General features: G+C 43.5%; 2 protein-coding genes across 2 annotated transcripts in view; both read left to right on the top strand.

Annotated features, from left to right (window-relative positions):
• The window catches only part of cacna1bb (calcium channel, voltage-dependent, N type, alpha 1B subunit, b), a 123,283-nt gene extending 119,295 nt beyond the window's left edge, over positions 1-3,988 (top strand). The window contains exon 51 of the mRNA XM_056578968.1: positions 466-3,988. Coding sequence (XP_056434943.1) covers positions 466-1,011 — 546 coding nt within the window. The 3' untranslated portion in view covers positions 1,012-3,988. The remainder of the gene's footprint in view (positions 1-465) is intronic.
• Positions 3,989-4,087: 99 nt separating this feature from the next.
• Positions 4,088-10,348, top strand: part of LOC130372807 (collagen alpha-3(V) chain-like) — a 45,180-nt gene continuing 38,919 nt past the window's right edge. The window contains exon 1 of the mRNA XM_056578967.1: positions 4,088-4,647. Within this exon, the coding sequence (XP_056434942.1) occupies positions 4,539-4,647 (109 nt within the window). The 5' untranslated portion in view covers positions 4,088-4,538. The remainder of the gene's footprint in view (positions 4,648-10,348) is intronic.

The following is a 10,348-nucleotide window of genomic DNA, read 5'->3' as shown; positions in this document are numbered from 1 at the left end:
AGCCGGTCTCACTCACAGTAGCCGGTCACTCTTATACCGGAGCAGATCTCACTCTTATACAGTAGCTGGTCACTCTTATACAGTAGCAGGTTACTCTTGTAAAGGGGCAGGTCACTCTACTACAGTAGAAGGTCTCACTCATATACAGTAGCAGGTCTCACTCTTATACAGTCAAATTACTGTAATTGACAATGCACTTTAAATACATGACCTTCAACTGCCTCCGTCAACGAATACTAACCCAAAAGATTGTTTTCTCTTCATGATTGTGAATTATTAAGGAAATTGATTTAAGGACTAATTTATCTACTTTGTATCTTGGAGCAAATAAGTGTCTTATTTGATCCAAGTGATGCATATGTATGTTTTTATATTACTAATATTTGTGTTTCTAAGCTAATATCTGTTTTTATATAGCTAATATCTGTTTTATGGCTGTAATACACATGTTCTTCTTCCCGACAGGGCGCCAGCATAAACAAAGGCGGTCCCGTCGTTGTGACAACGCTGACCGCCGCCCGTGGGCGGCGACAGCTGCCGCAGACCCCCCTCACCCCACGCCCTGGGGTCTCCTACAAGACCACCACCCCCACCTCCACCTCCGTTTCCACCTTCACCTCCACCACCACCACCACCACCACCACCGGAGGCCACCAGCACCACCAGTCCTGGGCCGGGGGCCAGGACGACGCTCCCCGGCTGCCGGTGACCAGCATGGGGTCGGACCCCCACTGCAGCCACCCGCTGCCGGCGCCCTCCTGGGACTCCCCGGCCCAGCGCGGCCTCGTGGAGGACCCAGAGGACTACCAGGACGCTGTCAGCAACCACGGAGGACGAGGAGGGGGCGGAGAGGGACGACCCGCCAGGACCAACACCACCTCTTCCACCACCGCCTCGCATTCAGGGACGGGGGTCCCGAACGGCTTCCACTTCACCCTGGGGGTCAACGCGGCGACGGGCTCTGGTCCCAGAGGGGGTCTCAGAGACACCACGGAGGAGGACTGGTGCTAGCGTGTCGTCTGCACACACCGTGAGCAGGTGTTCCTGGGTCCAGCCCTGTGCCTGAAGACCCGCTGGTTAAAGGTGGTGTAACATTAGAGTCAGGTTCTCCTCTCTGACCGATGGGGAGGCAGGAGGAGGAGGCAACGGAGTGGACCACTGTACGCTCTGATGATTAACTCTAAAGGGATCAGAAATACCATTCCACTTTTGTAGTGTTACACGTTTCTTTTTATACAAAAATGAAAGAACAACTGAAGATTTTACATTTTTTCTACCCCTTCTCATGCACTGGAATGCACGTTTTTGTTTTGCAAAAAATGTATCATTACAGGTGAATAACTCTTCTGCCTTGGCCAGTGGAATCCTTATTTTACCCCGCGACAAAAGCCAAAATATGAACCCTAACACGTGAAGCCAGGGTAACATACATGACTGTGAACGACAGGAAACGTTGACAAACACAGAACCCGTTCGAAGGCCTCTAGCTCACAGCCTGCTTCCTCCTGGTGTAAAGTGAGCGGTTGTAAATCTCAGTTTGACGGCGTTCGACTCAACATAAACAATGTGCTCAGGCCAGGGTCCCATCTGATGGAGAACACACCTTCACCAAAGCCTGCCTGCAGGACATCGTCTGAGGTTTCTCAAGTGGACGTAGGTTTGATCTAACATAGCTACTGTGTGTTGTTGCCAGTATTAAGCAGTTCCTAGAAAGAAAGTCTGGATAAGTGTAGCTAGCGAAACTGCCGAACTCTCAACCATTTCCATGAACGAAGAACAACGTCAGAAAAACGCCAACTAAAGATTCTAGTTTACTTTGAACGGGACAAAACAGCTTGAGTACCTTTTATGTTCACATGCTTTTTTTTGTTGTAAATTGTAATGTATGATGTACATTTTCTGAATGCATTCATGGATTAAATGGACCTTTTCCTGGAGTTATGTGGCTGAGTACCAAGTGCCTTGCTTTTCAGATATATTTATTAATATATTTAATTCAATTACAGCCCGAGTCTCGTGAAGGTATGGGGTAATTGAGAAAATAAAATCACTGATTAAATGGTTATGCATATAAAGACATTATATATATATAGATATATATAGATATAGAGAGAGCGAAAGACATAAAATATAGTTGTAAATACAATTCAAGGTCAAATGTTTATTGAAGTTAAATGTTTTATTCGTCTTAACAGCCGCTCAAATAGTTCGACCCTAAAATGAGGTGCAGAAACATTAGATGACGTTCTTCTGAGTAGTAGGTAAAGCCAGACTACAGGTGCATACTGAACTTTGAACTGCATGCCAGGGTTATGAACTTTGCAAAAGATAGGTTGGATTTTGCTCCAGGGTGTACGCTAAGCCTTTCTATTTCAGACCATGCTATGGGTTGTGATTACAGAAGGGGAGGGGGGTATTAGAGTAAACAGAGTATTATGGTATGCCATTTGATTTATGGGATGTTTACCCAAGCGAGCCTCCCTACATGAAAATGGCTCCAGTTCAATCGCATACCCTTGATTATTAAATCCAGAATCTCATCTATGTCACTTTATGCACAGTATATGAAAACACATTCTGGATTTTTTTTGTTTGCCATAATTGTAACGAGTTCTGTTCTTCCTGTGCACGTTTTCATTTCCCGAGAGTATTATTTCAAGAGTTCATTTATTGCGTTAAGGTTTTGAATCTGGGCCATGTTCACATGAGAAGAGGGAAGAAACAAATAGAGTTGTCGTTGCTTACTGTTGATTCAGAGGAGGGCTATGCAACAACACAACATATAACCCTGTAGCTTTACCCCTGTCGGGAATCCAGTATTCAAGCTTTACCCGAATGTGACCAAACTTTTACTGGGAAATGTGTTTTGTTTGTGTGAGTGAAGAAGAGATGCAAATGGAAGCAGTGTTACATTGTTCTGTGGTTGGATCAAATACACACTGAGGCACAAATTGTATTTAAAAACGGCATATTTGAAAGACAATTGTTTTAGATTGATGAGCTAAATGCACGAGTGAAAGAAACTACCCAAATTATGAAGATTTTGTGTTTTGTTGAATCAGATCTTGTTTAAAACTATTTTAGAAATAGCTACCAGTGTTTGTCTCCACATGTTTTGAGTACCAGATATAGCCTACTATACTGCAGTTTTTATAGTACCATTGAAGCAAATTCAAAGACCAAAAAATTATCTGTCCAATTGATCGTCTACAGAATATTATCGGCCAACCAGACATGTATAAACAACAAATTATTTACCAGTATACGGTATACCTTAACATGAAATCTTGTTCTTTCACGGTGTACCTAATCAAATATCACATTAATTTTTTTTTGGTCTTGTGCATTGTGCCATCTCCACCAAGTGAATTACATGTTTTATTTTGACTCAATATGGTATGGCAACCGTGGAATGGAAGTGAAGTGGCATTATTGGTGAAATGGATGACATTCATATTGTGTTCTACCTGTCTACTAGTCTAAATGTCCCCGTTTGTTGGTGTAGCTGAGGGGGGATGACCTGTGTACATTCCTAGGTTATAGACACAACCCGAGCCCATTATTAATTAAAACAATCCGCCCCTTCAAGTCCTATACTGGAACAACAAGGTGCAACACATTGTGAGATGCACTGGTTTTACTGGTTTGTTTAGTTGTGGCTATCCCCTGCCAGACATGTCATGTTTTTTGCATGTTCTGAAAAAAATATGTATGTGCATGTTGAAAAAAGAGACATTGTTTGACTTCACAGTCCATGAGATGTATGTTCTGTTTCCTGGTTGTTTTTCTGGTTCAGGAAAATAGAGAAAAGCTTGAATAACGATTTGATTTCCATATTTGAGTGAAGATGATTTTAGGGTTCTCTCTTAAAAAGAGGTTGTGGAGAGGGTGACTCGGTTTGCTGCCTGGTCTGTTACACTTGGCTGTCCATACGACAGCCATTTCTACTGTACCATTCGATTTTGTATGAATATAGGTTCTTGAATAAAGAGACATGATTATGAAAAATCAAAAAAATCTAGGTTGCGTTACTTTTTTCAAGGTCAATCTAAACGTCTTGGTGAGTTCTTTATAGGTGTATGGATACGAATGGATCCGATTGGTTTTCAGCACACAAGTGGGCGGGGCTTTGTTTGCGCCACACATTTGGCGCGCATCGCTGCGCTCTCGTGCAGCAGATGCCGTTGGCTGAGGTACCTGTTGCGTCGTAGAAGGAAGGATGGAGAGCAAGAGGACAGAGAGTTAGGCCTGTTTTATCTCACTACAACGAACAAATAGAGGACAACCGACAGGTGTATTTCAGTAATATAATGAATTTGGCTTCAGTTTCAAAACATAATTTCTTATTGACAAATTGAAAGATGCGTCGAATGTTAACATAAAACATGCGTCGGATGTTAACGGCTGTCTGAAGTGGATAACAGTTAAAAAAAACAGAAAATCCTGTTTTCCTCAATATTACCTGCATTAATCGAGGCTGAAATCCTACTTATAACGTCGAGGCTACTATTTAAGCCCATTTCACCGCTCCAGCTAATATGCTGGGCTGGGCAGTCCAGTGGACGGTGTGTCTGCTGTGGTTCCTGCGGATGAGCGAATCCACTGAAGACTTCGCGGGGGAGTCTGGCTCCGGCGGGGCGCCTTCAGGTAAGGTGGACTATTACTCATATTCAAACACGTCAGTATTGACCCCTATGGTGCATATACAGCTATTACTGTCGCATATGTTTAAGTAAAGCCTCATATGTCTGTACTCTAGCTTATCGTGTCATAAACAGTCGGTGGCCTGTCGTGTGACTTGTCGCGCGGAGCCTTTTCATCACAGCGGTGAGCGGTCTATTGATTAGCCCACGTGACCATGCGAGGAGAAGCTAATTATCCTTGGACGTTTTTCGTATTAAGAAAGTGTGCTGGTGATTGAAGTGTCTTCACAACTTTATTCGCCCATCGTATGTAGACACCTCTAAGCGCTCGCACCTGAGAGTTGTATTTCATACCCAAATCCAAAATATCGTAATTCAAGTGATTTTTAATAAGGTAACATCATCACATAAAATTAATGATTGGGAAAGAATGAGACCAGACGGACATACATGCTATTAGAAACTAAAGTCAACTTTAGGACATTATGTTATTGGAATGCTATATAGCCTACATACATGTCTGGTCCATTGTTATGGATAGCTTTCATTCTTATCCTCATGGGAAAAAAAATGCATTTGTCATGTATTGGGGGGTTTCTATTTCTGTATCGGATTCCCATCCCATCCCAGGGTTATCAGCTTTCTGCGGATGTATTGCTCCATGTTTGGAATACAGCTTCGAAATTTAGCAGAACTTCTGGACATAGAGACTTAATTAAAGGCAGTTGGGTTAATTGATTCAGATAATCCGTATATTCATTTTATATTGGAGAGCGTGGGACACACCACCATCCAAGTATAGAAATGTATCCCAAGCTCATATTAACAATTTTCCGATTCACGTAATATTTGGCTGGAGATTTGCAAATGATGTGGAAAGATCTTTTGCTGACATGTCACACAGTGTTGGCTATCGACAGACCCGCCCTGCATGTGGAATTAAACTAATACTCGCATCTTGCATTGGATCCAGAACATTTGATTGTGTTTATTGGTCTTCAGCTAAGCCTTGGCCGGGGTGCAGTGTATTATATACAATGCAGGAACAGGGCCAGAGGCCATTCTACAACACAACAGCACAACGACAGCGTAACATACTGATTTAGTATACGACACGTGTTAAAAGGAACATGCATGGAAAGACACACATGGTTCCCGGCTTGCTTTAGATTCAGTTGGCAGTGGAACGCTCCGATGTTATACAAGACAATCAGACAACGTCCATCATTCTAGTTCACATAAACTCCCTGGCCAGAGCTCAGGCCTCTGTAGCCTTCATCATGAGTGTTGATAGTACCACAGCTACAGCTGTCAGTGTGTCTGGTGTTTAACACCTCTAAATCCATGTTGTCCTGTGGGTGTAGGAGCCGTTGGCCGGTCGCCAGCGCGTGTCTTGTCTGAATTCCATCCGCATAACAAGGGGCTTATTGTCCCGATCCTCCTCCTTATCATCAAGGCAACGTGGCTCTGTACCTCGCAGCTCCATAGGGGACAGCTTAGGGTCTGGGGAGAGGGGGACTCCCCTCTTGGATTAGGGCTGTTGGAAGGGACAGCCAGAGCCCGGGCTGTGGAGAGTGAACCCAGCCCCATGTTCTTGGGTTGAATGTTTTCACTGTATGTTTTTTAAAGTCCTGGAGTCGAAGGCATGCGCCAACGCATGGAAGCCTTCTTTAAACACAATGTCAGTTTCTCCTGGAACAGGCAGGTTATGTAATGCTGCAGTCATATAATCAGGCTTTGTAAGCTTTTCAGTGCATTTATTTAAATGATATGAAGTAACACGGGTAACAGATATGCTGGTGATACGGTTTAATGCGTTTTGGCACCAACAGTGGTATACAGTGGTTAGGGTTTAAATAACAGCGTTGTCATCAGGAGTCTGGGAGACCTCTGGCCAATAGCATTGGCTTAGGTTTCATATTGAAATAATGTACTTGAAAGATGGATTTTTTTAAGTATATGCAAGCATATTGTTACAAGTAAATGCTAATTGGACTATTACGTTGAAATAGTCTATTTTGCTAGGGAAGGTTCCTAACTGAGTGAAATCATCCAGAGTTTTTTTAGTAGCAGCTATGATAAGAGCTTTTCGAAAATTCTAAATGTAAAGGAAAGGTTAAAGGGAAATCATCCAGAGTTTTTTTAGTAGCAGCTATGATAAGAGCTTTTCGAAAATTCTAAATGTAAAGGAAAGGTTAAAGGGAAATCATCCAGAGTTTTTTTAGTAGCAGCTATGATAAGAGCTTTTCGAAAATTCTAAATGTAAAGGAAAGGATCCAAAGTGATTCCTTTCCTATCTCCTTCAGCATAGGGTACACTGGACCATCCTTGACGAAAGGAAAGGAGATAATGTCGTCCCACAATACCTTGCAGCAGGAACATTTAAAACAACGCTTCATTAGGCCATTCACTGAAACAAACGATAAACATGACTGACAACTATTTTCATACAATCATTCTTATTGTGATCTATTCCCACAAATATGAGTGGACAGGAGTGTGAGCGTGAGCAAACATTATCCATGTGACTTTTGGGACGTTGAGCCTTTATTACATTTCCTTATCAAATTCCATCATCGGTTAGGAAGTGGTATTTTCATGGGATTATTCACATTTATAAAGCCTCCATTAAAAAAACTGGTAAAAGCACGGGGAAAAGTATCTAATATGTGCTTTTAGTAGTAGTCCATCTTCGATTCGTTCTAGTTTCACAGTTTTTAATGACGTAGCCTAGAGGAAGTGCGCTCTTTTCCTAAGTCCTTATGAATTCTCCTTCACATTATTCCTTGACCTGATGATGTTTTCATCAAGGTCAAGGAAACAAGGTTAGGAAAGGACAAAAGGATGAAATTCCATTGACTATTCGACTGCCGCCCAAGATCTTCTTCCAATTACAACAGTTGTGTTTAGTGCAATAAAACTTTTGCATCCATGAAGCCTTCCTTCTCTCACATCTATCAGCCAACATCCCATCCGTTATCTAGATCAGCACACAAGATGTCCTGAGGACACTGGTGCTGGAGCGATGACGCCATATGAGCTCATGAAGTCATCATCGCCATGCTGGCAGATCAATAACATTCTTCTGTGTTCGATGAAACTTGATCCGTGTTGGTGAGGATCACAGCCTCTGTCTGGAGCCTGTTAGAGATCCAAGTTTGAGAGACTCTACATCTGCAAGCTGTGCATAAACACGGTGTGTGTACACACACAAACACACATACCCACCCATACATAGCTGTTTTCAAGTACTATTCTCAGTGTGCAGACAAAGACCCACAGACACACACACCTACACACGCACACACACACACACGCACATGCACACGTACACACACACGCACACACACACGTACACACACACACGCACACACACAGTTGTATTTTCAAGTACTATTCTCAGTACAGACAGTCACACATGAAAACACACACGCAGACAAAAACCCACACACAACTGCACACACATACACATGCACATGCACACTTACTCACACACACACACACACACACACACACACACACACACACACACACACACACACACACACACACGCACAGTTGTATTTTCGAGTACTATTCTCAGTACAGACAGTCACACATAAAAACACACACGCAGAAAAAGACCCACAGACACACACACGAACACACGCACGCACATGCACACGTACACACACACAGTTGTATTTTCAAGTACTATTCTCAGTACAGACACACACACACACACACACACACACACACACACACACACACACACACACACACACACACACACACACACACACACACACACACACACACACAGCTCCTCAGTCTGGTTCTGAAGTCCGGAGAGGATTGGCTGTCTGTCTGAACAAAGCCAGGCAGAGGGAGAGAACAGCGGGTACTAAACCACATGTTGGACCGCGACCAGAACCCCTTCCTGGTTTATAAGCTCCTTAACAACCCAACTGGATCCAGATGGCAGATAGCTGGCTTTGATAGTGAGGGGGGTGAGAGGCCTTCACATGGCATGAGTTAAAGGAGAACACGAGGGACCCAAGCCCCTACAGCTACAGGGTATCTCCATCTTAACATCCACGCTCTCTCCTTTGGCGTCTTGGTTCAATTTGTTGTACACCAGTGAAAAACCCAGACCTTCGAACGGGGCCGAGGAGCCGTGAGTCACGAGGAGCCGATGGTTAGACGATGCGGTTCTTGGTCTTGTAAAAGTCGCTGCCGGTGTGTTTTGAGTTCCACTTTGATAGAGTCGATGACATAGATATTAGACACCATTTATTACAGGCTTTTTACCTGTGTCTGTGTCTGTCTGTTCAGGTTAAATGGTACACAAGTCTTTGTGGATGAGGCCAACAATGAATAAGCAACCGATGTGGTCCATGTCATTGAAGGAAACTTTAACGTGGTTTGGAGTATGTCAGGTGTAACACCTAGCATCTAATGAAGCATCTTTCATTCTCCTTCTTGACCTAACTTGGCATCTGTTATGAATTGTTTTAAAACTGTTTGCATATTGTGTCCTTGGTTCTTTTCTGTTGTTTGGTTTGTTTTCTTTGATCATCTATTATTCTCTTCTCAACCGTTCTGTTATCATTTATTGTTTTATTTTCGTGTGTTATTTCTGACTCAACTGTTCTCTTATTGTCTATCTCAGAGCAGGATAGGGTAGTGGTTTGGGTGTTTGACGTCCCAGGGAAAAGGTTCTGGGTTCAAACCCCAAAGTCCACGCAGTCTACCTGTGGGTATCCTTCCCGGATCAAGAACCCCCCCAGCAACGCCTTCTTAATGATATCACGTATGAATTCCATCACCAAGTTCCTTCAAAGACAAGCGTCAGCTCAACGACTGAACAGCAATGAATGGCATTGGTGCTTTATGTGCTGCTAAAACGATCTCTGGTCACCCAGGTGCCCAACATAGACGCCCCCCCGGCCTCAACACCAGGGGGGCTCCAGTCTTAACCAAGGCTGGCTCTCGGAGCGGTGTCTAATAACAGAGTGTTCATTAATTTGGCAGGCCGTTTAGCCCGTGGGAGTCATTAAAAGCCCTGCCAGTGTTGTTGTGGATCATTTAAGGCGCTGCATGCAGTGGATCTGGGGGTCCCTGCGGCTGCAGCTGGGACATGTGTCAGCACAACGGCATGCCTGTTCCACCAAATACAGAGCAGGTGATGCAATGTTGTTTCATCGACCGGGGGAAGTACACACACATGCATGCCTGCTCTCACACAAATGCACTCAAATGCATGCATAACACACCCTAATACAGTTCCCCTAATGTGACTCTTGGAACAATCACATGTTTCTTCAGAAACTAACATCCTGCATACATGCCAAACAATCTGGACTAATGATGGACAGTTACCTGTTAATATATTATTCTACTCTGTATACACAAACTTAAAATCCTTTGTTAATGGGCAGACACAGACACACACACACACACATACACATAAACATACACATAAACGCACGCACACACAAACGGTTTCATTGACCAAGTGGCTTCTCACTGAACCCTTCTTGACATCATCACTGTGCGTCTGATGGGAAAATAAACAGAGCTGCTGCTGGCTGTCCAGCTAGTCCATAACATGCCAGTCATGGTCGCTTATAGTCAGGCTCCCAGTGTGACATGCAGCGCAGCTGCAGCAATAGTTTAGTAGTTTTTCTGCATTTATTCTCTAGTCCTTCTTTGTAAAGGGTTAA

The sequence above is a fragment of the Gadus chalcogrammus genome, chromosome 19, assembly GCF_026213295.1.
Source record: "Gadus chalcogrammus isolate NIFS_2021 chromosome 19, NIFS_Gcha_1.0, whole genome shotgun sequence".
NCBI lineage: Eukaryota > Metazoa > Chordata > Actinopteri > Gadiformes > Gadidae > Gadus > Gadus chalcogrammus.
This window is presented reverse-complemented; position numbering and strand designations above follow the sequence as displayed.